This window comes from Podarcis cretensis, assembly GCF_951804945.1.
Source record: "Podarcis cretensis genome assembly, chromosome: 13".
NCBI lineage: Eukaryota > Metazoa > Chordata > Lepidosauria > Squamata > Lacertidae > Podarcis > Podarcis cretensis.
The window spans coordinates 33,583,571-33,610,847 of record NC_137182.1 but is presented as its reverse complement, the minus strand read 5'-3'; the positions used below and the strand labels follow the sequence as shown (position 1 = coordinate 33,610,847).

At 44.7% G+C, this 27,277-nt stretch overlaps 2 protein-coding genes and 1 long non-coding RNA gene across 7 annotated transcripts; 1 reads left to right on the top strand and 2 right to left on the bottom strand.

Annotated features, from left to right (window-relative positions):
* Window positions 1-2,885: 2,885 nt before the first annotated feature.
* LOC307201452 (tubulin polymerization-promoting protein family member 2-like) lies at window positions 2,886-6,270 on the bottom strand. 2 transcript variants are annotated; one of them, XM_079950688.1, is made up of 4 exons: window positions 6,162-6,270; window positions 5,399-5,576; window positions 4,418-4,571; window positions 2,886-3,144 (listed from the first exon to the last, which is right to left on the bottom strand). In XM_079950688.1, exons 2-4 carry the CDS (start codon window positions 5,569-5,571, stop codon window positions 2,962-2,964), a joined length of 510 nt encoding a protein of 169 aa, XP_079806814.1. In that variant the 5' UTR covers window positions 5,572-5,576; window positions 6,162-6,270; the 3' UTR covers window positions 2,886-2,961. The 2 variants fall into 2 exon arrangements, with proteins under 2 accessions (XP_079806814.1, XP_079806815.1); XM_079950689.1 differs by lacking the exon at window positions 6,162-6,270 and adding an exon at window positions 5,993-6,143.
* Window positions 6,271-6,340: 70 nt separating this feature from the next.
* LOC307201455 lies at window positions 6,341-7,764 on the top strand. Its single transcript, XR_013832718.1, has 2 exons — window positions 6,341-6,443; window positions 7,351-7,764. It is a non-coding gene; the product is annotated as an uncharacterized lncRNA (long non-coding RNA).
* A 289-nt stretch (window positions 7,765-8,053) lies between these two features.
* LOC307201439 (tubulin polymerization-promoting protein family member 2-like) lies at window positions 8,054-26,728 on the bottom strand. Of its 4 annotated transcripts, XM_079950657.1 has the most exons (5): window positions 26,520-26,623; window positions 22,280-22,369; window positions 11,139-11,319; window positions 9,135-9,285; window positions 8,054-8,318 (listed from the first exon to the last, which is right to left on the bottom strand). In XM_079950657.1, exons 3-5 carry the CDS (start codon window positions 11,306-11,308, stop codon window positions 8,133-8,135), a joined length of 507 nt encoding a protein of 168 aa, XP_079806783.1. In that variant the 5' UTR covers window positions 11,309-11,319; window positions 22,280-22,369; window positions 26,520-26,623; the 3' UTR covers window positions 8,054-8,132. The 4 variants fall into 4 exon arrangements, with proteins under 4 accessions (XP_079806783.1, XP_079806782.1, XP_079806781.1 ...); XM_079950656.1 differs by lacking the exons at window positions 22,280-22,369; window positions 26,520-26,623 and adding an exon at window positions 16,933-17,051; XM_079950655.1 differs by lacking the exons at window positions 8,054-8,318; window positions 9,135-9,285; window positions 11,139-11,319 and adding an exon at window positions 17,526-20,645 and having other exon boundaries at window positions 22,272-22,369; window positions 26,520-26,728.
* Window positions 26,729-27,277: the final 549 nt, after the last annotated feature.

The following is a 27,277-nucleotide window of genomic DNA, read 5'->3' as shown; positions in this document are numbered from 1 at the left end:
CCCTACTAAAACGCTCCCTGCAGATAGCAAATTTGGACCCAGATACCTGAGCTAATAATTTACTACACATGTTTTTATTATGTAGGTGAGCATTCAAAGAACCCGCACCCATGGAAGGGATTTTAGAGACTCCCTTGCAGCAGAATTCCCCATTGCAGATCTGTTTTCCATCCAAGCCTTCCTCCCAGTGGAGCTGACATTCCTCTTTGCAGGGCTAACCTTTCACCAAGAGCCAAAAGTGTAAATCTTTTCCCTCTGCCATTGTGCTCCAGCAAGCAGCTCCAAGACCAAAACACCACTCATGCTGCCAAGTGCTCCCTCTCCCCCACTGCTTCCAAAAAGAGAGAGAGGGGGAGAGGGTCAAAGCCTTTATTAGTTGTTAGTTTCAAGGAACAAAAGGAGTATCCATCATTGTGGAATGGGGAAGTTTTGAACCTGTCTCCGCAAAGGCCTGGGCCTTCATCCCAGCTCGAGGCCATGTGACTGTGTCCAATGTTTTCACTAAAAACTGAATTTGGGCCCCATCTCCGCTTCCAGCAAGAAGGCTGGAAGGCCTTTTGTTTAAAAAGGCAGCGGTGCAAAGAAAGTTGAGATTGGAATGCTAAACAACGTCCTCTAAGGCTGAAGCCATGGTATCCTTGGGGGGTGGGGGGCAAGCAGTCCTGTTGGAGACCTTTGAATTAGGCCATGGGTGAAAAAAAAGCCTCTTTCTGTTTATTCCCTGACTCTTTGGCTCAATCCATTTCAAGTCAGGCACAATTTCCTTGTGACTAGCAAACCCATAATTTGGGTGTCTGCAAGTGGAAGGAATGAGGGGTGAGGAAAACAATCCGCATTGATCTGCATCGGGCTGCTGTGCACTTGATTCAGGTTTGCGGAAGCACAAAGGAATGCAGGTGTCCTCTTATCTGCATTATATTATCACACAACTATTCCCATTTAACTATGTGCAACTAGAGTTGGCTTGGGCACCACGCTTCCCTGACTCCCACCATCTGAGTCAAAAAGTGGCGCTTCTATATATTTGAGGGGCAATCAGCCATAGAGTTATGTTCTCTTTTAAATGTATTGGCTTGCTCCAGATCCTAGCTGCTCCCCCCATTAATGTAAGTGGGAGAAGATTATTTCTGATAATTTCCTTCTTCTCTGCACCTTCCTGCCTAATTCACAAGGGTCCCTCAGCTTCCCAAAAAGCAGGCTTGACACTTCAGAAGGAAGGGGAAGGTGGAAATGTAATGTTCTGTCAGAGATCAAGCCACTGCAATTCAAAGATGTTTGCGCTTGAAGCCATTGAAATCCGTGAGCTTAAACATGCTTAACACTGTATAGCATGGTGGCCTTGATGTTACAGCATTTGTCTCTCATCTGCAGCTGTGCTCAAATCAAGCTAAAGTATCAGCTCAACAAAGTGAAAAGAAATATCATACTCCTCCATGCTCTGTCTCCAAATAGGTAGCCTAAGGTAAAGGTAAAGGGACCCCTGACCATTAGGTCCAGTCGTGCCCGACTCTGGGGTTGCAGTGCTCATCTCGCTTTATTGGCCGAGGGAGCCGACGTACAGCTTCCAGGTCATGTGGCCAGCATGACTAAGCTGCTTCTGGCGAACCAGAGCGGCACATAGAAACGTAGGTAGCCTACATGTGTGTAAATACCACGAGATGGGCTCCAACATGCTTTGCATGTCATGTGGAAGTTATGCTATTAACTAATTTTTAATTGATTCATCATCCATTTTCTAAACCACTCAGTTGTTCCTATCTCAAAATAGGTATCTCAAAACTTCAGTATCAATACCTCTGAGATACATATATGAAAGGAAATGTAATCTACAAAGAAACAGCTGTATCTCCCATTCTCATTGAATCTAGCAAACACCCCAGAATAGCTTTATCTTCAAAATATGAACAAGTCCATTTAAACTATGAGGAAGCCAATTATGGCTAAACGTCTAGCCACACTTACATCATGAGACTAAGCCTCTTGGCACTTCTAGTGGTGTTTACTTCTGAGTATTCATGGACAACCATTGACTGTATCCAATGTCAATTCTACTGAGTATACCCACTGAAATTAACAGACTTTACTAATTTAGGCCCCTTAATCCCAATGAGTCTAACACTAGATACAACTCATAGCATTTAACCGTAACGGTGCTAGCCCCTGTAGAAAGTCCTCTACTCTTCATTCCCTAGTTTCCATCTTTTCTTGACCTTTTCCAGCTTTTGTTTAAGCAATGCTGGCACTCACTTATATATCTGTTTGAACGGTAAATGTTCTGTCAGTGCAGGAAAAAGCAATTTCCTTATTAAAAATGCTAATCACATTATTGGGGTGGTGGATGATGAGCTGCAGAAGAAATCGAGCTCTAATTAGGGACAGAGGAACTAAAGACTGGACCAGCTGTTCCATGGAAAACAGCTGCTGCAGACACACCCCATGGAGATGAGAGACCAGCACTGGCATGTTTTTTACTTGAGCGCCTATTGCCTAGGGTTATTGGTGGTAGGCTGCTGCTCTCTGCTGGCCATGATGGAAACGGCACAGCAAAAAAGGGCAGAGGGACCCCCACAATTGCAGCATAACATGCAGAAAGTTTTATTTGCTGGTGTCTGCCGCACACAGCTTCGGAAAAAGTGACAAGTGTGGTGCCACAGGGTTCTGTCCTGGAAGACGAGAGCGCTCTTGTGGTTGACTCCTGCTTTTTGGTTTTCCCTCCAGCATCTGGCTGTCCACTGTAAGAACAGGATGCAGGCTCAGATGGGCCATTGGCCTCATCCACCAGGCTCTCCTTAAGTTCTTATGCTTTTAAGATTGGGAGAAGGGAGTTTTAACACTCTCCTCTTTCAGGCACCAGAGGCACACATAAGACGCAGGAGAGCAACAGATCAGGCCAGATGTTTATTGTCTACCCTTCCAAGGCAGTGGGAACAGGCAGAGTTTTCAGAAGGCTGTGCCCCACATCTAGTGGGACTTGTCATAGGTTCCAGCCCCCTTGTAGTTACCCACATAGCCGCTGTTACTGACCAGGTCAGCACGTCCTGCGATGCCCTTGCCCTTGCCGCTTTCATCAAAACGTTCCTTGTGGGAGCCTGTGTATTTGCTGGTGTCTGTCAGCCGGTCCACTGCACCAGCTGCAACAGTTTTCTGCAAGACAAGCAAGCAGAACACTTAAGTGGTGATGGTTGTGGTGGGTGCTGATTAGTCATGGCATAGGTGCTGGGTGGGCTGGGTGCTCCAGCCCCCACAACACTGGACCAAGCCAGCGGGCCTGAGTCATGGGATTATTCCAGCCTATGGAAAGTTTAGGGATGGGGCAGCACAAACTGCTGCTGGTCCGCACAACCCTTGACTGTACAGCAAAGGCTCATGGGTAGGATGGAACTATATCCCTAAAGTGGTTGGGCTCCAAGGATTGCATTGAGTCCATTCCTGCTCTATATTGGGAAGAGGTCTAATAGTGGGGAAGAGGTCTGGTGAGGCCCAATTGGCCTGGCTGTTGTGGCAGTGACCCTAGCAGCACCAAGGCGTTGGAAGTAGCCATCTGTTCAATTTCCTTTTGTGCCACATATAATGCTTGCTGAGAAGCCTTGTGGAAAATTTAAAGAATGGCCGGGGGGGAAATAGAGGAGAATTAGGACACACAACAGTGGGGCCCTGGTAGCTGCCCGATGATAACATGTGTGCTGACACCTGCCAATGTGGAGATAGTAAAGCAGGGTGAATTCAGCCTGAGGGCCATATTACCATCTGGGAAACTTTCTGAGGGCCACATGCCAATGGTTGGCCAAACCAGAGGTAAATGTGGGCACCACAACAAATGTAATTATTTCTTTAAATATTCATGAACCGCACTTTCATCTAAAATATATGGATGAGAAACAAAGCATTACAACAAAAGCAAGAACAATGTTAAGCACATCAGGAGGAGCTGGCTGGCAAATCTGAAAGGTGCGTCTGAATGATACACAGTTTTTAGAAGAAGTCCAAAAATGAGCAGGGATGACTCCTGCCAGATTTCCATTGGCAAGGTGTTCTGCAGGGCAGGACCTGCCACAATAACAGTTTGGCTGCTGGTAAAGGTCAGCTGGACCTCAGGGTCCCCATCGGGAGAGCTCTGTGATAGTGCAGTTGACTAGTTTCTACACCCACTGCTGCCTGTCCTCAATTCCTATAAGCAAGAGGCATTATCAAAGTTCAAGGGCACAGTCCAGCCACGTTTGACTCCTGGAGCTGAGGTTCCCAGTCCTGCCTCATGGCAACTTGGTTTTGTAGACAGGTCCTTAGGGTCCACCCTTGGCAGTTTGTGTGGTGGTTTTGCCCAAAAGAGCCCAATAATTATTATTTTTTGGGGGGGGGGGATGGAAGCAGGACAGTTTGGATGTGCTCTTCCTTCGCAGGGGAGCTCTTTGTCACTCACCGTTACCCCCACATTGCCTGGTTCTTTGCCTTCCAGCATCTGGTGTGTAGCTGCCAAAGCATCTTCGGGTGACTTTCCTTTGAAGCGTTTTGTGCTCAGCTCCTTCAGGGCTTCCTGGAACTCTGGAAACGTGATGTTGCGGGCACCCTTGCTCCTGGAGACAAGAGAACGGCATCATCTTTGAGCCCCACTTACAGCAGACCCTCCCAATTGCTCACAGATCCACACACAGTGTCATACCCACAGCTGACATGAATCTTGGTGTAGATTTGCACCACTTTACATCGCAGGTGGGAGAAACCATTTTTAATGGCATCCCAAGTTGGGGGGGGGGACAAAAAAAAACCACCCAGCTCCCTGAATGTAGAAACCAGTAAATCCATGAGGAAAGTTCCAGGCTCGCAGTTTTCCTTATGTGCTCATTTTCTACTTGCATAGGAATTTAAAAAACCAAAAAAAAATCAACCCAGAAGCATTCAAAAATCTGTGCAGCTCAGGACTCTGCCGCCTCATTATGCTTCCTGTGTAGGATTGTTTATGGGATGTATCCAATGCCAGTCCTACTCAGAATAGACTCACTGGAGTTATTGGGCCTGGCTAACTTAGATTCATTAATTTCAATGGGTCAGCTTTGAGTAGGATTAACCCTATGGGTTTCCTGCCAAATTCAGGGCCTGATTTTGGGTTCCCATAAGCATCTGATCAGCCACTGTGAGAACAGGATGGTGGACTAGGTGGGTCACTGGCCTGATTCAGCAGGTTCTTATGATCTTACTGAAGTGTAAGGCAAGTGCTGTTATCTCCATAACAGCATATGGAAAAGGTTGAACTGATTTTGCTTGCAGGATTGTTGAGCCGTTCCACAGTAGAGAGGACACAGGGCTTGGACCAGGACAACCTTCCAGTGGCCCTTAGCTATGGGGTTGGCCCAAAACGCCTGTCCAAACGCAAATCCAACCAGCCCTCACACCCTCAGCTCACTTGACTTTGTTGAAGAGGATATCCACATCAGTGCTGGTTACGAGCTTCCCATCCATCACGCCACACTCCTTCAACATCTTGGAGAAGTTCTTGCCCGTCATGTCAGTTCCAGTGGCAGCTGTGTCTCCATACACAGCATATCTGTGGAAGGCCTTTTCCAGCTCAGATGCCATGCCTCCTGCAATAGTGGGAAATGGGAATGAAAAGGGACATGGGTTTCTGGTTCCCTCCAGCAAGACTATCTCGAAAGCCCTCTTTGAGCTATTAAAAAAGGCAGAGGGTGAGCAGTGTTGTAGTGATGGTGTCATTGTTTTATGCTGTGTTTCCTTGGCAGCTGTGTAAGAAGGCCCAGGGGTAAACATTTTGGAGGGAAATCTCCCTCTCTCATGCACACATAGGTCTATCAAACCACACACCTGGTTATTCCTTAAAAGAACCTATTTTTCTGAGGTATATTAGGAGGTACAAATGCTGTTGAAATGTACCACTTGTATACAAGGGTTGGCCTTTCGCCCTTGCCCTGAATCTTACTCCCAACAACTGAAACTTGAAGTAGCACCCAAAGCAAAACAAAACAAATAAAATCATGCATACCAATCAAGGATGGAGAACCTGTGGCTCTCTGGATATTGTTGGCCACCAACGCCCATCAGTTCCAGTCAGAAAAGTCAATGATGAATGAAGGGTGGTGGGAGTTGTATACCAATAGCTTCTAGAAGTCCACATTTTCACCACCCCTGCTCTAATTTGAGCTTGGGCTTACCTGAGTTAGATGTTCTGCTCCTGCCCTGTTCCTCCTAGGAAGGATAGCCTGCTCTGAGCCAGAAGCACCACTGGCTTGATGGTGCTAGTTGTGGTGGTCATTGTGACTGTGTCAAGTTCTCTATGACATCATAGTTTGCTCTGCATTGCAGATTGGCAGGGTGCTGGTTGTTTTTCCATGTAAAATGAAAGCCTTCTAGCTTCCGGATCATCTTATCAACTTTGGCCCAACATCACAGTATTTTGGAGCAAGAAATACAGAGAGGCATGACCAGAAAGGAAGGTATTTCACATAGCTGTTCTTGTACATATTTGAAATTGAGATGGCACCCAGAGAGAGTTGCTGGTTACACAGAGATTCACAAGCTGGTTTACAGACTCTTGAAATTCGGGTACATTTTAGAGCAACAGCTATCAATTTGTTTGTTTGTTTGTTGTTGTTATTTTATTCCATTTAGAAAACTCCTTAATCATTTTAGATTCTAAATAATTTCAGATTCGTGTGCAGAAAATATAAATCATATGTAACAGTTTCAGAACATGATACAACTTGGAGGTCCAGTACTTTACAAAAGCCTGTCAAAACAATGTGCAAAATGGGGACCAAATCTCAAACAAACAAGATCTCAAAATCAACACAGGCATCGTCCCCACTTGCGTGCAATCAGCACACACTCTCCTGCCAAGAAGCGTGCCTTTTCAGCGCTGAAAGGGGGCAGGGCGGGAGCAGAAGAAGGGACTCCTTTGTGCGTGTCTTCCAGACAGAACCCCTGCGTAAATGGAGATTGCCCTGTGCATGACATAAAAATCAAATACAGCATAAAGGAATCTCAAAACAATATGCGAAGTGTAGGTCAATATAAAAGAAATCAAACAATATACCATGTTGGGTTTATAGACAAGAAAATGGTGGGGTGGTAATCCTTGTGGCCTAGCAAGACAGATCTTAATATCTTCCCACCTTGTGGGCCAAATTTGATAACTGGGTACAGCCACCCACATATTAATCACCTGAGATCATGATGGCACCAGGAGATTGATAGGTGGGTGGTCTTGCTTTGCCAGCACACCAGTGGGAATGTTTTGGGGGAAGTGGCATCAGTGGCCAAATTGGCCCCCTGACAGGGAGTGCTGGATTTACATTGGCAGTGCTGGATTTACATTGCCTTGCTAACAATTTCATTTCCCAGAAGATGGAAAAAGCAACAAGGAGATCACCTATCTTGGACCTGGTACTCACCAACAGGGAGGAGCTGATCAAAGAAGTGGAAGTATTCAGAAACTTGGGAGGAAGTGATCATGTTATCCTGGGTTTCAGGATACAGAGGCAAGGGAAAGCTGAGTGTAGTTGGACATGCACTCTGGACTTTAAGAAGGCCAATTTCAAAAAGCTGAAGGAGCTACTGGGTGAGATCCCATGGTCAGAAATACTCAAAGAGAAGGGAGTCCAAGATAGATGGGAGTTTCTTAAAGATGAAATTTTGAAGGCCCAAACGCAGACAATTCCAACAAGAAAAAAGCGGAAAGCATCTAAGGAAACAAGCTTTTTATCAATGCTAACATTTTGGCAGCATTCTAATTTCATTGAGTAGATAAAGAAGAGACAAGGTTTTGTTTCTCATGAGCAGATGCTACTAAGTTTTGGGCTTCCCGAGATTTCATAGCCCTGGGCCTCCAAGTAGCTTTAATCTGGGCCCGTTGATTGTGGCCAACATTGGCCAGTGCCCTAGAAGTTCTCTACTCCTAATTTGGGGGGCATTACCTTGCAGGCCTTTCCCCTTCCCCCCACTCTCTTTCTGACACCCCTTCCTCCATTCCAGTTTTTTCACTTCTTGCCACCTGCATGAAATTAGGCCTGGACACAGCCAAAAACACACCCAGGGGCAAGCAACATATCAGAGCAGATGTTTATTGCCTTCCCCTCCCAAGGCAATGGGAACAGGCAGGGTTTTCAGAAGGCTGTGCCCCACATCTAGTGGTACTTATCGTAGGTTCCAGCCCCCTTGTAGGCAGCGACATAGCCGGTGTGGCTTTCAACCGGGTCCGTACGCCCAGCCAGCCCTTTGCCCTTGCCAGTTGCATCGAACCGTTCCTTGTGGGAGCCTGTGTATTTGCTGGTGTCTGTCAGCCTCTCCACAACACTAGCCGCGGTTGATTTCTGCAAGACAAGCAAGTGGAAAGTCAGTGGTGCAGTGGTGGTGCTTGGAAGGAGGGGTTAGCGCTGAGCTGATGCTTAAAAATGCAAAATAATGAGGTGGGGGGATGCGTGGATGTGTTCGTTGCCTCGTCCCTCAAAGATAGTGTCTAAACTCTAAGCCTTTCGCATTTGTGTAGGGCACTGAAAGCGGGATGGCATGCGATGCGCAAAAATAAAAACAGGTACAAGCTATTCAAAATCTGCAGCAAAATTTGCGAGGCCCAAATCATTTCAGGATAAACCCCTCTTCAGCGGCACTTTTGAAGAAGTTCCCGTGCTGGTCAGTAGGCCAATGCTTCAGCTTCCTTCCTATCCAAATTCTGCACCAAGAGGTGAATTCTGCAGCCTTTATGAATTAGGCAAATCAAGTGGAATTTGAATATTCTCTCATTTTGAATGATTTCTGCTACGGACTTGCGATTTTACATAAATTATTTTGATTTATGCGGGGCGCTGAAGCCTTGTTCCCCATCTTAATTCCTTCTGAGATTGTAGGAGTTATTGTTCCTACAGTTTTTGGCCATACATTCCCAGCCAGAAGGATTGTAAACTTTTTTTTTCTTAAAAAAATAAAAATAAAGCTAGGATTCTCAGTACTGCATTCTGTACATTTCCCCTGCCCTCCCACAGAAATGCAGAGTGTGTATATGTATATGTATGTGTGTGTGTGTGTGTGTGTGTGTGTATTCCCTAAATGACTTAATTAATTTAAATGCATTATTTATTTATTTTTTAAAAAAGTGGTTGCCTCCCATTTCATAGGAGAGCCACACTCACTGTTCCCGTGCTGGCTGGTTCTTTGCCCTCCATCAGCTGGTATGTGGCCAATAAAGCCTCCTCTGGGGACTTTGCCTGAAAGCGCTTTCTGCTCAGTTCCTTAACGGCTTGCTGGAACTCGATGTAGTTCATGTTGCGGGCCCCTTTGGTCCTTAAGGTTGCAGAGGGAGAGCGCTGTTAGCTCATAGCCTCTGCGGCTATTTGATTTGTTCAACTACATTTGTGCCCCACCCTTTCTCTAAGGCTCTTGGAGCAGTTCCTTATCTCATTTCATCTTCACAACAACCCTGTGAGGCGAGTTAAAGAGTCATAGACCCTTCGATGCTTTGTGGCTGGAGAAGGCTGTCTCAGCTCTGCTCAAAACAGTTTCTTCATACCACAAATCAGAATGGAGGGTGAAAATATTGCCATAACTGGGTTCTGTGTGAAATGGCCTAATAATTTCATATTGTAGATTTCAAGTGTGCAAAGTGTTTTGCACAGGAGATTACCTCAATAATCCTCGCAACGGCCCATTATTCTCATCCCCATATTGCAGTAGTAGGGATGAGGCTGAAAGCAGAGTGACTTGATTATGCCTGAGGTGATATTTTAACCTAGAACTACCCAAACCATACTGCACATTCTTTGCCAATATATCAGACTATGGAGGAACAAGTGGGCCCTACAACAAAATGTTGCTGCATAGAGTGTTCCTATATGCTGGTCTGTCTGTAATAAAGATTTGGATTGGATTAAGAGTGCTCCTGTTCAGGGTTCCAGCAAGCTAGCCCACCTTTTTCTAGGATATTCCATTCCATTATTTCCTCTACACAGGGAATTCCACCCTTTTAATAACAACAACAACAACAATTTATTTATACCCCACCCATCTGGCTGGGCTTCCCCAGCCATTCTGGGCAGCTTCCAACAAAATATTAAAATACAGTAATGCATCAAACATTAAAAGCTTCCCTAAACAGGGCTGCCTTCAGATGTCTTTTCCAAAGAGAAACAGTATTTTGTGGCCTCTGAGTGTGCTCAATCTTCAGTGGGTTAGGGTTGTTTTATTTTGGGGGGGGGAGTTTAATCTCCTAAGGCAGGGATCCCCAGACTACAGCCCAAGGGCCGGATCCGGCCTGCCAGGCTCATAAATCCGGCCCTCAGCACACGGGGACTGACTGAGCAGACCCCGCGCACTGAGGTAAACCCGGCATGGCAAGGAATTTCCTTGAAAAGAACGCTCGCATGCGCATGTTCCTTTCAACAGAAACACCTCACCGTGCCAGATTTACCTCAGTGTGCAGAAGCCACAGAAGCCTCACCATGCGCTCAGTCTCCTGGCAAGGAGGAATTCTGACAAGAGGAACGAAGGGGAAAGGATTTTCCTCCATGAGAACACTTGGACTTTACCCAGGTGGGTTGGGTGCTGCTGTCACCATGTACAAGTCAGTTAAGTATGGGACAAGGCAGAAGAAAAGGCTGGTGTGAGAGAGGAGCAATGAGTCCAGCTGCTATGCTACCCAGTAGAGCTGGCTTATCAGCAGAGGCATACCTAGGCTCCCTTGTGCCCTTGGCAAGAAGCTGTATCAGTCCCTTGCATCCTTGCCGGAGATGAGCCAGAATAGAGTGGTGCAATTTTTGTGCTCCCATGGGTCTGCACCTTTTACTAGAGCCAACCCCTGGGTACACTCCTGCTTTTCAGGCAACATAAAAGGGAAGGGTTGGTCTCATTGGTTTTGTGCACTGCAAATAAAATATGTGCAGTGTGCATAGGAATTTGTTCAAATTTTTTTCAAATTATAGTCCGGCCCCCAACAGTGTCTGAGGGACAGTGAACTCGCCCACTGTTTAAAAAGTCCTAAGACAGGACACTAACTTTTTACTTGCAGAGTTTAAAGGCTTGGTGCCTGAGAAAGTGCAATTTCTGGGCCAGAGCCTTGCAGTGACCACTTAATATAGTGTCCTTGCCCTGTGGTCTCAGCATTCCTCACCAGACACTGCCTCTCCCACCCCATGGCTCACTTGACTTTGTTGAAGACAATGTCCACGTCAGTGCTGGTCACAAACTTCCCGTCCATCACATCACACTCCTTCAACATCTTGGAGAAGTTCTTGCCCGTTATTTCATTGCCGCTGCTGCTCGTTTCCCCGTACACGGCAAATTTGCGGAAAGTTTTTTCCAGCTCTGACATGTTTCCAACAACTGCAGAGGAAGGGGGTTGAAGACAGTGGGGTGTTTAGAGGTCTGCACTTATTTCTGCCTCTATATTGCTGGTAGAAGAACTATACCTTCCCAATATGGGACTGGAGGTCCTTGTAGTATATGAAGGTAATGGGAGCCACGGGTAATAAATGGAAGTGACCCAGAATTCTCAGAATTGACTGTTTAGGAATCCCAAACTGATTCAATATACCGTATTTTTTGTTCTATAAGACTCATTTTTTCCTTCCTAAAAAGTAAGGGGAAATGTGTGTGCGTCTTATGGACCAAATGCAGGCTGCGCAGCTATCCCAGAAGCCAGAACAGCAAGAGGGATTGCTGCTTTCACTGCGCAGCGATCCCTCTTGCTGTTCTGGCTTCTGAAATTCAGAAAAAAAAATTCTTGTTTTCCTCCTCCAAAAACTAGGTGCGTCTTGTGGTCTTATAGTGCGAAAAATACTGTATTACCAGATGGTCTCACAACTAGGGGACACACTTTGTTACACCTGCACAGCTTTATAGGTAAATAAATACACCTGTTCCCCAAATGGTTACTTGGTGTGGAAATATTTTATGGTATCTGGTAATCTGTTGCACCTGGCTACCTAGTGCAGGTTATCACAGTCCGGCTCCCTCACATTTCTTGTGAGCATGTGGTAAAATGCATCTCAAGATGCAGCCAGATACTAGAGATGACCAGTTCCCTGAACCAACTGTGTTCCCAAACCTGAGTTCACAGAATTTTAAAGTCAGAAGGTATTCTTGGAGATCATCTACTCCAGTCCCACATTCAATTAGACATCTTACAAATATAGCTTCCCTGACAGATGGCCATGCAGTCTCTACTTGAAGGACAGCTTGCCACCTTCTGCATCGTCTGCATCACTATTCGGTAGCTCATGGTATTAGGAAGTTTCTGCTAATCCTCAGCTAGAATTGGCTACCTTGAAAAGATGTCTACCCTCTGCCTTCTGCAGCAACAGAGAGCAAGTCTGCTCCATCTTCTGAGATAGCTCCTTTCCTCCAGATAGTTGAATACATCTGTGAAAGATGCTTGAACAGGAAGATCCCACAATACCAGATAAAGCTTAAATCTGGCCTCTCTCTGTTGAGTATCAGCAGTTATTGGCAGGGCTGTTTTAGTTAAGCACACCTACATAGATTTACAACAAAGATGTATTACGACATCAGCTATCACGGCATGTAGACAGTCAGGTCATGTATTCATAGCAGTGACCAGAGGAGGAATAACCACCTGGAGGAGCGTAGAGAGAAGAAACGCCATGGGGCACCTGCAGCAGCAGAACTGGACGCCTCAGTTTCCCCAGCTACAACAAATCATGCATCCCCTCCAACATTTCTCTGATGAAAATAGGGACATCCCATTTCATAATGGTAAGTTTACTATTTATACCCCACACATTTTACTGGGTTGCCCCAGCCACTCTGAGCAGCTTCCAACATATATAAAAACAAAATAAAACACTCAAAGACTTCCCTATACAGGATAGCCTTCAGAAGGCTTGGGGGCTGGATAACTCCATACCCTCCAACATTTCTCCAATGAAAATAGGGACCACCAGGTAGGGGGCTTTCTCGGTGGTGGCACCCGCCCTTTGGACTGCTCTCCCATCAGATGTCAAGGAAAAAAACAACTTTTTTTTTAATAAAATTTTTATTAGGTTTTCACATTTTATAAAACAAAAACAAAACATATATATTTTTAAACTCTTATTTTCATTACCCCCTTTCCCTGACTTCCCCCCACCCCCTCTTCATACATCCCAATTCCAAAAATTAGTTCAGCAAGTTCTTATCTCCCATCTTTAACATATTATTGTTATTTTTAAACTTAATTCTTTTTACTTATCCAAATTTAATTTTTCCAATTCTCTTTTAAACATTAAATCTTTTTTTTTCTAAGGTCGACCTAATTACCCTTCCACGAATTTCTCCCTTTGTATTTTTGTTAATTATATGTCATAATGGCCAAATACAAAAATCATAAAATTTTGAAATTCTGCTCTCCCCTCCCTCCCTACCCCAGTTTCCATCCCTTCCCAAGCAATTATCCTAGCCCGGATTCCTCACATCAGAGGCCTTCAAGTCTCTGTCAGTCTCTCTCTGCCGATTTTGTTGGTGGCCCTTTTTGTTGGTCCTCAGGTCTCGAAGGAAAAACAACTATCCGATTTTTAGAAGACATCTGAAGGCAGCCCTGTTCAGGGATGTTTTTAATGTTTGAAGTTTTGTTCTGTTTCTAATGTTCTGTGTAAAGCCGCCAAGAGTGGGGCTTATCATCAACATCATCATCATCATCATCATCATCATCAAAGTGGGACATTCCAGGATCAAATCAGAAACAGGGACAGGACTTCTCTAAATCAAGGACGTCCCTGGAAAATAGGGACACTTGGAGGGACTGAACATGTCTTTCCAGCATAGGTCTTTGCAACCACAGCAGGTGCTATAACTCTCCCAATGGTTTGACATAATCCCCAAAAGTGCACTCCTCCATTGTCTCCCAAGAACAGACGGATGCCAACAATTATTGAATAAGCTTCCATGTGGCATTAGGCCTTTGACCACTAGTTCAAATGGGGGGGGGGGTCATGCTCAGGTCCTGCTTGCAGGCTTCCCATGGGAATCTGACTGGTCACTATGAGAATGAAGTCCTGGACTAACTGGGCCTTTGGCCTGATCCAGCAAGGGGCTTCTTCTGGTCTCATGACTGAAGTCCACAGTGGTACCTCGGGTTACATACGCTTCAGGTTACAGACTCCGCTAACCCAGAAATAGTACCTCGGGTTAAGAACTTTGCTTCAGGATGAGAACAGAAATCGTGCTCCGGCGGCGTGGCAGCAGCAGGAGGCCCCATTAGCTAAAGTGGTGCTTCAGGTTAAGAACAGTTTCAGGATAAGAACGGACCTCCAGAACGAATTAAGTACTTAACCCGAGGTACCACTGTACTTCATCAGATGCACCAGGAATATATGCACATGATAGTGGGTTAGAACTGTAAGCAAAATAAAAGGAAATGAAATGCTGAAAAGTCCAGTAATAACTGCACAATTAACTGTGGTCATTCACAAAACATTGACAACTGCTTTGTTTTATTGACCACAGTTAATTATATAAGTCCCCTTCACGGATCACTGCCTTGCCATGGCAAAGGGGCTTGAATAACCTGAATAACTCACCTCCTGTCAAATAGAAGGGGAAGAAATGGAGGCAGTGAGATTTTACTTTCTTGGGCTCCATGATCACTGCTGGTGACAGCAGTCATGAAATTAAAAGAAGCCTGCTTCTTGGGAGAAAAGCAATGACAAACCTAGACAGCATCTTAAAAAGCAGACACATCACCTTGCCAACAAAGGTTCATATAGTTAAAGCCATGGTTTTGCCAGTAGTGGATGTATGGAAGTGAGAGCTGGACCATAAAGAAGAATTGATGCTTTGAATTATGGTGCTGGAGGAGACTCTTGAGAGTCCCATGGACTGCAAGAAGATCAAACCTATCCATTCTTAAGGAAATCAGCCCTGAGTGCTCACTGAAAGGACAGATCGTGAAGCTGAGGCTCCAATACTTTGGCCACCTCATGAGAAGAGAAGACTCCCTGGAAAAGACCCCGATGTTGGGAAAGATTGAGGGCACAAGGAGAAGGGGACGACAGAGGATGAGATGGTTGGACAGTGTTCTTGAAGCTACAAACATGAGTTTGACCAAACTGTGGGAGGAAGTGGAAGACAGGAGTGCCTGGCATGCTCTGGTCCATGGGGTCACAAAGAGTTGGACATGACTAAATGACTAAACAACAATTATATAAATCACCATCTGTACTTTTCTGCATTCCATTTCACTTTGACCTCACTGCTTGCAATTCCCCCAGCCCTCCAAAAAATACTGTTTGCATCTAACTCTAGCTCAGCATAATGCACATATTCAATGGACTGAAGGCCATGTGCCACAAGAGGTGCATTTAACACCTGCATCTGTGTCCAGAACCCATGTTGTCTTATGGGCACACTTAATATTAAGCCAAGATACTTTGGGGATCTTTTGCTATTTGCAACATGTGTTTGTTGTTAAGGTGTTTAACCTTAACCTTATACCCACAAGAAGTTCTCACGCCAGAGGAAGGAGAATTGGTTTATTACACAAAATGAAAGCGACAGAATAAATGGGTGCTGCTTTGGACAGCAAAGCTACAAAATAAGCAGGCAGAAAATCTCACAACACAAACACACCTTGATCTAAAGTGTAAAATAATCCCTGTTCCCAAAAATTTAGAGGAAGTGAGTTAAAAGAAAAGTTAGAAAGGGAAGGGGAAGGGCATACCTATCTTGGTGCAAAGTATGTGCTAGTTTCTTGAAGACACTGTGTAAATTGGAGCTCCTTGATCAACAAACCACTGAAAAATCTAATGTTCTGTACTAATTTTAGCCAATGCATCCTAATAGAAAGGGGAAGGGGTCTTTGAGATGCCCGATTCCTATTTCATGGACTCTGCTAAACTGGTAGTTGAAAGAGTATAATTCTAGTGAGCCATGATTAAAATGGTTATAATCTATGGAATCCATTATTTTACAGGAAGCATTGCTTAAATTTTGCTGGTAACTAGTGCATTACTTGTGCTGACCTTTACATAAAAGTCTTAGGAGCTCTGGAAGTCTCCTTGTAAGTGGCTTCCAGGACATGTTTGCACTAAGAACTAGACCAAGCTCAGGAAAGATCATTTAGGGGTATGTTTCATATTGAATGATACCAACTGTATTAATGCCATGACCTGCAGTAATAAACTATGTCAAAAGTTCAGATTGGCACTCCTGTTTATACCTAGAAGTGTATAACATATTAAATGATTTTAAGGTACCAAAGGCTCTTCGTTTTTGTTGCAATAGACCAACACAGCTACCTCTCTGGATGTCATGGGGGTGGGGGAGGCATTTTGAAATAATGAAATCTCACTCTAGACTCTTGCTAGATATGAATCCTATTTACAATCCTATATGTGTTTATGTAGAATGCCTACTTTGTCCAAAGGGCTTATGGCCAGGAAAGTGTGCACAGGATTGCTGCCAAAGTGTATCCGTTGTAATGCATTATTTGTAAACTGCCCTTCAGGAGGCAAGATGGCAAAACCTCAATAATAAACATATTTTAAAGCATTATAAGAACAGCATTTTCTCAACCTGTCAACAGACACATTACAAATAGCTTTGCAGTTTCAGTTCAGCTGCAACACCATTTGGTTTCTCCTCCAAAACGCTTTGTATTACTGTACTTCATACCTATGCCAAAGTAGGAGACTGCCCTATAACAAAGGATGACTAAGCAGCATAAGTCTTAGGGTCTCCAAGATCCATTTGTATGTTCGTCACTTACTGCAAAGTAAACCCAGAAAGCTCTTGATCCCAAAGTGTCCCTTTAAACTTTGGATCATCTCTTGCCTCAGAGCCATTGCACTGGAGCCCAATCCCTATGAGGATTTTTCAGGTCTTTCCCTTGAATTTTCAGTTTTCATTTTAAAAAAGAAAAAAATATTCCTGCATCCATAGAACATAGAAACCAGAAAGTTGAGCCCTTTCTCTCCAACCCTAGCCAGAAGCTGGGTTTACCTGGGCTTGCAGATGGTCGAGGCCCTGTATGTTCTGTTTATGTATTGCCTGGGAGGGGAAGGGCTGCTCTGTTTCAGCAAACCAGAAGGTTGAAGCATATATTTTAAGGTGACGATTATGACTTGTCGATGATGCCAGTGGTGACATCATCTTCTTGATCCTGTAGTTTTGAGGACCAGGTTATGAAGAGAAGGAGACAACTTGCTGAAACTAGAGTACCAGAGATGATACTTTTTAAAATAATGACACTTCTTTTGTATTGATGAACATTCCCCATACCAAAATGGAATGGAGTGGGCGCTAATCAACTTGGTCTTTCCTTCTGACAGTCTGTAATAAGTCTTTACACCGGGGTAAGCAACCTAAGGCCCATGGGCTGGATGCGGCCCAATCACCTCAATCCGGCCCACAGATTGAGTGTTTTTACATCAGCATGTTTTTACCTGAGTAGAATGTGTCCTTTTATTTAAAATGCATCTCTGGGTGATTTGTGGGGCATAGGAATTCATTCATTTTTTTCTTCAAAATATAGTATGGCCCACCACATGGTCTGAGGGATCGGCCCACGGCTGAAAAAGGTTACTGAGCCCTGCTTTACACTGTCAAGTTATCTCACACCCAAAATAAGCTGTCTCCTGCCTTCAGAATCCTCACAAAGGCATCCTTGGTTTTTTGTGGTATGCAATTAATCTAAAGTCAATTAACTTAAGCAGTCCTCAAAGCGGCTGCTTGCTTGCCTCTGTTCCATCTCATCCCTAGTTTGACGGAGGCAGAGTAAAGAACCCCAACATACTGGGCATGAGTCTGAGGTTTCTCTAATGTCCCTCAAGGGAGCTTCAGGGCCATGAAAACAAGGATATATCTATTGACCCTCAGCTGACCCAATCAAGCTCAGGACATGTGTGTTTTCGGCCCACTCAGCCAATCACAATGCACCAACAGCGAAGGGAGAGCGTTAGCACACTGCACACACAAAAAAGACAATGCACATACTTAGAAGGAGGAGAAGAGGAGGCCTGAAATGTTCTGGTGCATCCAAAAGGGGGCCTGCCACAGCTGTAAAGCTATACTAATTAACTGTCAATTTGCTGCCCTTTAACGATCGCCTGCCACCTAAGATTTGGGCTGGCCCGACCTCCAGGTGCCTGCGCATGTGCTTCTTCAGATACGAAGACCGTGTGAAGAAGCTTCCACAAACGAGGCATTCATGCTCCAAGCTCGCTGTGTGTACCTCCTGGTGCCTGGTCAGATATGAACGCTGGGCAAAGACCTTACCACAGGTGGAACATTTATATGGCTTCCCCGCCCGGTGGGTGAGCAGGTGCTTTGACAGGTATGAAGTCAAGCTGAACTGCTTTGGGCACTTGGGACAAGCATAAGGCTTGCCCCCTTCCACTAGTGAGGAAGCTCCCTCCATCAACAGGCTTGGAGTGCTCAGGAATTGGGGCACCTTAGGGTGGTGACTGGCCACAGCTTGTGGTTGCCCAGTAGAACTGGTGATGCTTTCAGTCGAAGCCTTCGTCTGTAGTCCCCTTGAGGTGCTTGGGACAGTGCACTCCACAGAGACTGCCTCACGGGAACTCAAAATGGGGGTCAACTCAGTGCTGGGTTTGATGTCAACACGGAAGGGAGACAGCTCGGGCTGTGGGTTAACGTCATTATCAGTCCCACAGTACCCACTCTCAGAAGGCTGCATTTGGAACAGGGGATGAGGCAAGCCCTCGACCCCAATTTCCCACACAATGTTTGGTGGAAGCACTTTGGGGTCACTGTGTGCTCTAAAATGGCATTTGCCACACTCACAGGCATTCTGACAGGCAAAAGGTTTGCAAGGTTCCCCAGAACCCAGGGGGGAAAGGCGTTGCAGATACTCTCCAGATATGTTCTCCACAGGGACATCTTCCTCACAATTACTCTGGCCTTCCTCCTTATTGTTTTCCTGATGTGATTCATTGTTCTTTATCGGTTGCAAGTGGGAAATGTCACAGCCATAAAGTTGCTCTCCAGGATGGACCATCAAATGTTGAATGAGGTCAGAAAGCCACGGAAAGCCTTGCCCACACTGGTCACAAAGAAAGGGCTTATGGATACTGATGCTCTGTTCTGTTGTCTGGCTGTTGTGCCTGGGTGCTTCAATCTGTTGTTCCCCCCTAGGGTGACTGAGTTTATGTTGGGCAAGACTGTCAAGGCCTTTCCCAGTATGATCACAAATGTCAAGCTCCTTGGAGGCTGTGCTCTGCTCTGTTAACGCCTTTCCAGAGTGAGTGTTCGCATGTCGAGTAAGGTCTGAAGGCCACCGGAAATTCTTCCCACATATACAACAGGCGTAGGAAGCCTTGGAGGGGCTGTTCTGGTCAGCCTTTACCTTTTCTCCACAGCAAGAGCGTTTATGATGAGCAAGTTTAGTAATTGACTGGACGTTTTCCCCACACTTCTCACAAGCGCAGGACTTCTGGGACTGGGTGCTTTTGCTTGCCCGTAACATTCTCCTATGGCAAACGAGCTCATGTCTAGCAAGGTCTGAAGGCCACCGGAATTTCCTCCCACATAGACTACAGATGTGGGATCCCTTGGAGGGGCTGTTCTGGCCAGTCTTTACCTTTTCTCCACAGCAAGAGCGTTTATGATGAGCAAGTTTAGTAATTGACTGGACGTTTTCCCCACACTTCTCACAAGCGCAGGACTTCTGGGACTGGGTGCTCTTGCTTGCCCGTAACATTCTCCTATGGCAAACGAGCTCATGTCTAGCAAGGTCTGAAGGCCACCGGAATTTCCTCCCACATAGACTACAGATGTGGGATCCCTTGGAGGGGCTGTTCTGGCCAGTCTTTACCTTTTCTCCACAGCAAGAGTGTTTATGATGAGCAAGTTTAGTAATTGACTGGACGTTTTCCCCACACTTCTCACAAGCGCAGGACTTCTGGGACTGGGTGCTCTTGCTTGCCCGTAACATTCTCCTATGGCAAACGAGCTCATGTCTAGCAAGGTCTGAAGGCCACCGGAATTTCCTCCCACATAGACTACAGATGTGGGATCCCTTGGAGGGGCTGTTCTGGCCAGTCTTTACCTTTTCCCCACAGCAAGAGCATTTATGACGGGCAAGGTCAGTAGATGACTGGAAGTTTTTCCCACACTTCTCACAGACATAGGACTTCTTGCTTGTCCTTGACGTTCTCCTATGGCAAGGGGATTTATGTCTAGCAAGGTCTGAAGGCCACTGGAAGTTCTTCCCACATAGACCACAGATGTAGGGTGCCTTGGAGGGAGTGTTCTGGTCAGTCTTTATCTTTCCTCCACTGCAAGAGCATTTATGATGAGCAAGGTTAGTAGATGACTGGATGTTTTCCCCACATGTCTCACAGATGTAGGACTTCTGGGATTGGGTGCTCTTGTCTGTCCTTAATCTCCTATGGCAAGCGAGTTCATGTCTAGCAAGGTCGGAAGGCCACCGGAAGCTCTTCCCGCAATTCTCACAGCTGAAGGACTTATTGGACTGGGTGTGTTGATTCATCACCAACTGGGAACTGTTAGCTGCTGTATTCCTAAAATGTACATGCAGGTGTTGGGCAAGGTCAGAGGGCCATCAGAACTCCTTCCCACAAGGCCTTGGAATAGTTCTTCTGATTAGTGATTGGCTATGAGTTTCACAAAAATTTGAATCTGTCTACAAAGGAATGAGTACTAACAGATTTGGACGGCTTGCTTCTAATTGGCTTTGGCCTTGCGTAGTCTCTTTACCCCTGTAATAATAATAATAATAATAATAATAGTAGTAGTAGTAGTAGTAGTAGTAGTACCCCATCCATCTGATTGGGCTGCCCCAGCCACTCTGGGTGTAGCCTTTTGGAGTTCACAGATTGGGTCTGCATTGCTCCGGGACAGGAGGAAGGAAGTCAAAATGACACCGAGGTTGGTTCAAAGAAAGAGTTTATTCTGCTCTCCGGATAGCAGAAGGCACCTGCGTGGTGAGTCCACAGCAAGTACAAAGAAATGACAAGTTTCATGCAGTATTTATATCCTCCAGGCACCCTCTCCCTCCTTCCAACCACGTCAGCCTATGTACGCAGGTTGACATCACATATGTTCCTGCTCTGGTACTCTCAACCATAAAAGAGATTTCCTTCCTGCACTGCTGACCATAAAAGGATATTCCTGTTCCTATTCCTATCTTGGAGCAAAAGGTCACTACTTCCGAGAACATGCTCTGGCGTTAGTCCCAGACTTGGGTCTCCCCGTCATTTGTGGTCAGAACATAAGATATGTCTGTGTCTGTTCTACTGGTAAAGTCAAGGCCAGTCTTGCCGTCAAACTGATAAGGGAGAGAGCTGTGTTCTTGTTTTGCATTTGCTCAATGGCTGAAGTTTATGCATTTTAGCTAAGGAGAAATGGGGATTTTGGTGCAGTTTAAAAACTGTCTGCACAGTCAGTTTTTGGGTTTTGGAAACCCATTCCTTCATGGGCGGCTTCCAACAAATATAAAAGCATAAAACATTAAACATTAAACCCTGTATAAACTTCCTTATACAGGCTGCCTTCAAATGTCTTCTAAAAGTTATATAGTTCTTTATCTCTTTGACATCTGATGGGAGGGCATTCCACAGGGCAGGCACCACTACCAAGAAGGCTCTCTGCCTCATTCCCTGTAACCTCACTTCTCACAGTGAGGGAACAGTCAGAAGGCCCTCGAAGCTGGACATCAGTGTCAGGGCTGAACGATGGGTGTGGAGACGCTCCTTCAGGTAAACACTTTAAAGGTCAGCGCCAACACTTTGAATTCTGCTTGGAAACGTATTGGAAGCCAATATAGGTCTTTCAGGACTGGTGTTTTATGGTCCCAGTGGCTGCTGCCAATCACCAGTCTGGCAGCCACGTTCTGGATTAATTGTATTCATAAATATTTTTTATTTGATTTTACAAATGTAGAATTATAACAATATCAAATACATACTCAAATTTAGAGATTCCTCTGAATCTCATTACTTCCCTCCATCCCTTCCATGGGTCCTATTGTCAACATTTTCAACTGCATATTATTTCATCATCCATATTTTAAGTCTCTCTCTATTGTCCAAAGTATTTGTTACGTTACAAGTGTTATTAAAGTCCTGCTAATGTTTTCATTTGTTTACAGTGGTCTCTTAAATACTTTATAAATCTTTCCCATTCTTTGGATTAGTTACAGTTTCAAAGTCACCTTCAAAGGTAGCCCCATGTAGAGCACATTGCAGTAGTCCAAGCGGGAGATAACCAGTGCATGTACCACTCCAATGAGACAGTGTGCAGGCAGGAAGGGTCTCAGCCAGCATACCAAATGGAGCTGGTAGACAACCACCCTGGACAAACTCACCTTTTGTTGGTTCAACCTCTTTTTCTCACTGTAGACAGGCCACTGGGGACAGATTATGCTCCTGATCCTCAAAAGCCTTGGAGTTCAGGTCTGTTGAAGAAATTTCAGGGGGCATTAGAAGGGGGTAATTTAAAGTTAGCATGCTGGTCAGCCACCAGGTATTGCCAACTGAAAGTCTACTATTTGACTATTATGAAGAGAAGAATATCTTTGTACTTGGCAGCCTACCTTTTTTTTGTGTGTGTGTGTGTCATTAGTTAGCAAGATCAGAAGGGAAGTCTACTCCCTTTGTCATATCATTATGTTTTTATATGTGCTGGAAATCGAGTCAGATGGGCAGGGAACAACAACAACAACATGTCCCACTCAGTAGTCAGGGGGGAAATTTAGCACATTAGCTTTAAAAAGTACACCCTACCTGAAGGAGTGTCTCCACACCTATCATTCAGATAGGGGTCCAGCTCCAAGGACCTTACGGCAGTTCCCTCACTGTGAGAAGTGAGGTTACAGGGAACCAGGCAAAGGGCCTTCTCAGTAGTAGCACCCTCCCTGTGGAATGCCCTCCCATCAGATGTATAAGAGATAAATAACTATACAACTTTTAAAAGACATCTCAAGGCAGCCCTGTATCGGGACATTTTTAATGTTTGAGGTTTCGTTATTTATGTGTGTGTGCGTGTGTGTGTGTGTGTGTAGATGCCTAAAGTGCCTGCGGTAACCCAGTCAGATGCACAGGGCAATAAATTATTATTATCCTACTGGTAAACTGCCATAACTACAGGCATTTCCAAACAAGAGGGAAGCTGTCAGCAATGGCAAACATCACTGGTGACCCCTGTAGGTCACTGTAGGACCCACGAAATTACTTTTTTAACAAATACTTCCTTTTTAAATTTATTTTAAAGAATTATTTAAAATTCTGTAGCTACTGTGCTTGGTTTTTAATTAATCAGTTAGTTGAAGCTCTTCCATTTTCAAAAGAAATCACAGCTCTTCAGGATTAGCATGGCATTCCATGAGTAAAATGAAAAGAACTGTTTAGTGAATCATTTCACTTACATAAACCTTACCAAAGATTGTTAAAAATTAAGAACTTTATTATATAAGTTAATTTCCTTGCCCCACAATAAAATAACATTTTAAAAAGAAATTTTGTTGTTGACGAAGTTAATAAGGTAGTTGATAATAACCTTTAATGGGGTTCTAACAATGTCAATGCTTTAACAATTCTTGGCCAATACAGTGGTACGCTTCGGTTTACAAACGCTTCGGGTTATGAACTCCGCTGACCCGGAAGTAGTTGCTCTGGGTTGCGAACTTTGCCCCAGGATGAGAACAGAAATTGCACACTGGGAGGCCCCATTAGTGAAAGCACGCCTCAGGTTAAGAACAGTTTTGGGTTAAGAACGGACCTCCAGAACAAATTCAGTTCCTAACCCGAGATACCACTGTATGTCACCCATTTTACCCCCAAAAAAATTCCAATAAAATACCCAACCCAAACACAACTGGGTCCTCCTGAAAAGGTGGCAGTAATAAATATTTTAAATGTTTAATTGCTTACATTGTTATTCTGCTGACCTGGCAACAAATATCACTATCTATTCTGCTGTTTTAATATGGTTTCTACCTTTGCATTTTATGATAGTATTTCAGTGTAATATTCCAAGTCCTATAAGTCATGTTCAGGTTTTTTAAAATGGAAAAGTAGAATAAAAAATATTATACAGTAATGGAAGTAAAATGATAGCACAAACCTTGTGCAAGGATCTGCATGGGAGGTTAAGTTCTGTGGCTGAAGTACCTTAAAAGTTCAAGTTACAGGTAGGTAGCCGTGTTGGTCTGCCATAGTCAAAACAAAATAAAAGAAAAAAAATTCCTTCCAGTAGCACCTTAAAGACCAACTAAGTTAGTTCTAGGTATGAGCTCATACCTAGAACTAACTTAGTTGGTCTTTAAGGTGCTACTGGAAGGAATTTTTTTTCTTTTATTTTGTCTTAAAAGTTCAGTTTGTCAGCCTGTAATAAGCCTGTATCATATTGATAGCTTGGGGTAGAATGGTGGGGTCCCCTCTGTTAGTCCCAGCTTCACTAGCCCAATAAAGTTCTGGGGTGCAGGAGGTACCCCTTACTGATGATGCATCTTAATTAAGCCCCACAGTTCCTCTACAAGGAACTGTTGTAAACAAAAATTGCCCTTTTCCCTTATGGGGTATCCAAGAGCCCATATAGAGTCCTTACGTAGGTTCCCTATTGATAGGAGAAAATAACAGAGGCCAACCAGAGAATACTGAGAAGCAAAGCAGCTACTAAGCTAGATCTTTATTGATCTGTTGCAACAGGGTGCTCCCCTCACACACAGGAAAAGATGAACCACCCAGAACAATGGTACGCAAAGCCTTATAAAGACTTTTGAGATTGCCACCCTGTAGATCAAGACCACCCCCCGAAACATCATACATACATCATAGAAGGGGTGTAACCTAAGACCACCCCCCAGATACATCATACCTAGACCACAGAAAAGGCGGTCTAAAACAGAAATTTGAATGTTGTTTTTCCTGTTTGCCAGGTTATCTGATTTCCTTTCCTGGTTGTCTTTCCTGATAGTCTGTTACACATTAAAATGCTGATTACTCAATTCCTGAGACAATGGGAAGGCTCCCTGACCCCGCCTCCCTCCTTGCAGGGAAAACTTTTAGTCAGTTTGGGAATCAAAATGGTTTCAGGTCAGTCTTTCTGTGCTGATCTGTGTACGTGCTTGGTTGGTACACTTATGAACCTCAAAAAGACCTCAAAATTCCTATCACAGAAGCTAGGCCAAGCCAGCATGGAACTGGCATAGCAAAAGAAGAAAAATGTTCCGCCACAGTCTGCCTTGGCCAGTGCAATATGGCAAGTCTTTGACTGCTAATCCTACATGCGTCTACCCGGAATTATTAAATTCAGTCTTACTCCCATGTATAAGACTGCCACCTGAATTTGAATGTACTCTCAAAACATCGATAGAAGTTCCTTTTCTTTTGCATAAAATATGCAGACGCATCAATATAAATATGAACAGGTAAAGATTGCTTATTAGATCAAAGCTACCACTTCCTGCTAGGCCACTTGTTTCAATAAAAGGTTGAGAAAGAGGTGAGTGGCCTGTTGATACCATTGTTCAGAGGGTGTAAAAATAAAACAACTACAACGAACCCTCTTTAAAAGGCCCAGCACTTTTGCAAGTTGCATCTTGGCTGAGAGAAGGCCTTTCTTTGGCTGCTGGCTGTCCCCACAGTGAAAACTCTTTGTTCTCTACAACTGAAATCTTCCTGTGGAAGAACATGAGCAGGCAGGACAAAAAAACCCACCTTTTCCTTCAACAATGATTCTTTGTGTGATCGCCACAATGAATATTTCATCCATCAAAAAAAGCCAATGAGCCTAATTACACCTTTTCCAAGGAAAGAAGGAAAATTTAGACACTGCCACTAAGGTGAGAAGGGTGGGCCTTGAATGCAATCACACATCCCTGCTTCATGTTTATTACCCCAGAGTTTGTAATCTCCATTTTGCCCCTGGACTGTGAAGGGAAAACCTCCTTTATGGCGCTCAAACAAAAGAACAGGAAGGCAATTGAAGGATATTAAGGCATGGTAATCTCCTCTGATTTATGGACCCTTAGTCCAAAATTCAGAATAACAAAAGCAGAGTAAAGCGACTGTGGCATTAAGAAAGATGCGCTGCACGAAAGGAAGGTTGCCTCTGAAACAACTTCAGCTACTCTGTTATATTTTTAATCAAGGCGATGGGAGTACACAAAGTATTTAAGGCGGATTGATCTTGCATGCATGGCTCTAGAATAAAACACAGTAGTGTGGACAGTCCCAAGATTCACGGGTGTGATCCAGTGGTCTCCTAACCCAACCTCCTGGCTGCCAGGGAGGCGCAGCTATCCCTCACGCCAACAGATCTTTAAAAAAATATGCCAACGAATAAATATTAGCAGCCCTATACATTTGTGCACCACGGAAGTAAGAGCTTCAAAGAGAGAAAAACTCTAAGCCTCGGCCTCCCCTTCCCCAGAAAAAACTACGCTACCAATTGACGCAAATCATCAGCTCCCAACCAAAAAAAGCCCCCTCAGGGGGTGATCATGTCCCCGTCTCTACCTTGAAGATGATCTATAATCATCACCATCATCATCATCCGCCCATCTGGCTGGGTTTCCCCAACAGAATATTATAAACAATCCTCACATGTTCTGTCCAAATGGGTGCATCATGGAAGGTCCTGAATTCAACCGGGAAAGGAGAGGAAGCGGCGGACCAAGATCCTGCTTCCCAACCTCCTCCTCTCGCACGCCTTCTTTCTGCTTGAATCAAGCCCGAGGCTCCCTTCTAAATCACTTCTTTAGCCTTAGCCGAAAAGAGGCCGCTCCCGGGCCGCGCTGCAGTTTAAACGGCCTGCGGTCACGCCCCCGGCGTGACGTGCCAGGAATCCCCATGACGTAAGCGGCATCCCTCCTCCCCCAAGCCGTGTTGCTGGGGGTCCCGGATGCTGGTCCGCAACACAGCTCCCCAAAGAAGGGGAGCGGATTAATTGAACACCGGGTTTCCATTGTTTGCATGCAATATAAGGCGTACCTATGCAGAGCTGTCGTTTTTGCATTCAAGCAGTGCATACCCGCAGTTTATTTCTTCCTTTATTATAACACTATTTCTTAGCATTTCCGTTGCACTTTTAAGGGAAGGAGGTACTTTGCACTCGCCGTTTCACTGCTCCTTACAGCAACCCTGTAAGGTAGGCAAACATTATTATCCCCATTTGCACGTGAGAAGTTAAGGCACAGAGGGATTATGATGACTTTTCTAAGATTACTGAGTGAGTCCAAGGTTGAGTGGATATTTTGAACTGGGAACTCCCCTCTCTTAGTCCCTGCCCAGACTGTATTTAAAAGAACAGTGTATTGTAATCACTTGAGCTCTTTGGCAGGCTTTCAATAACTTCTGCAATG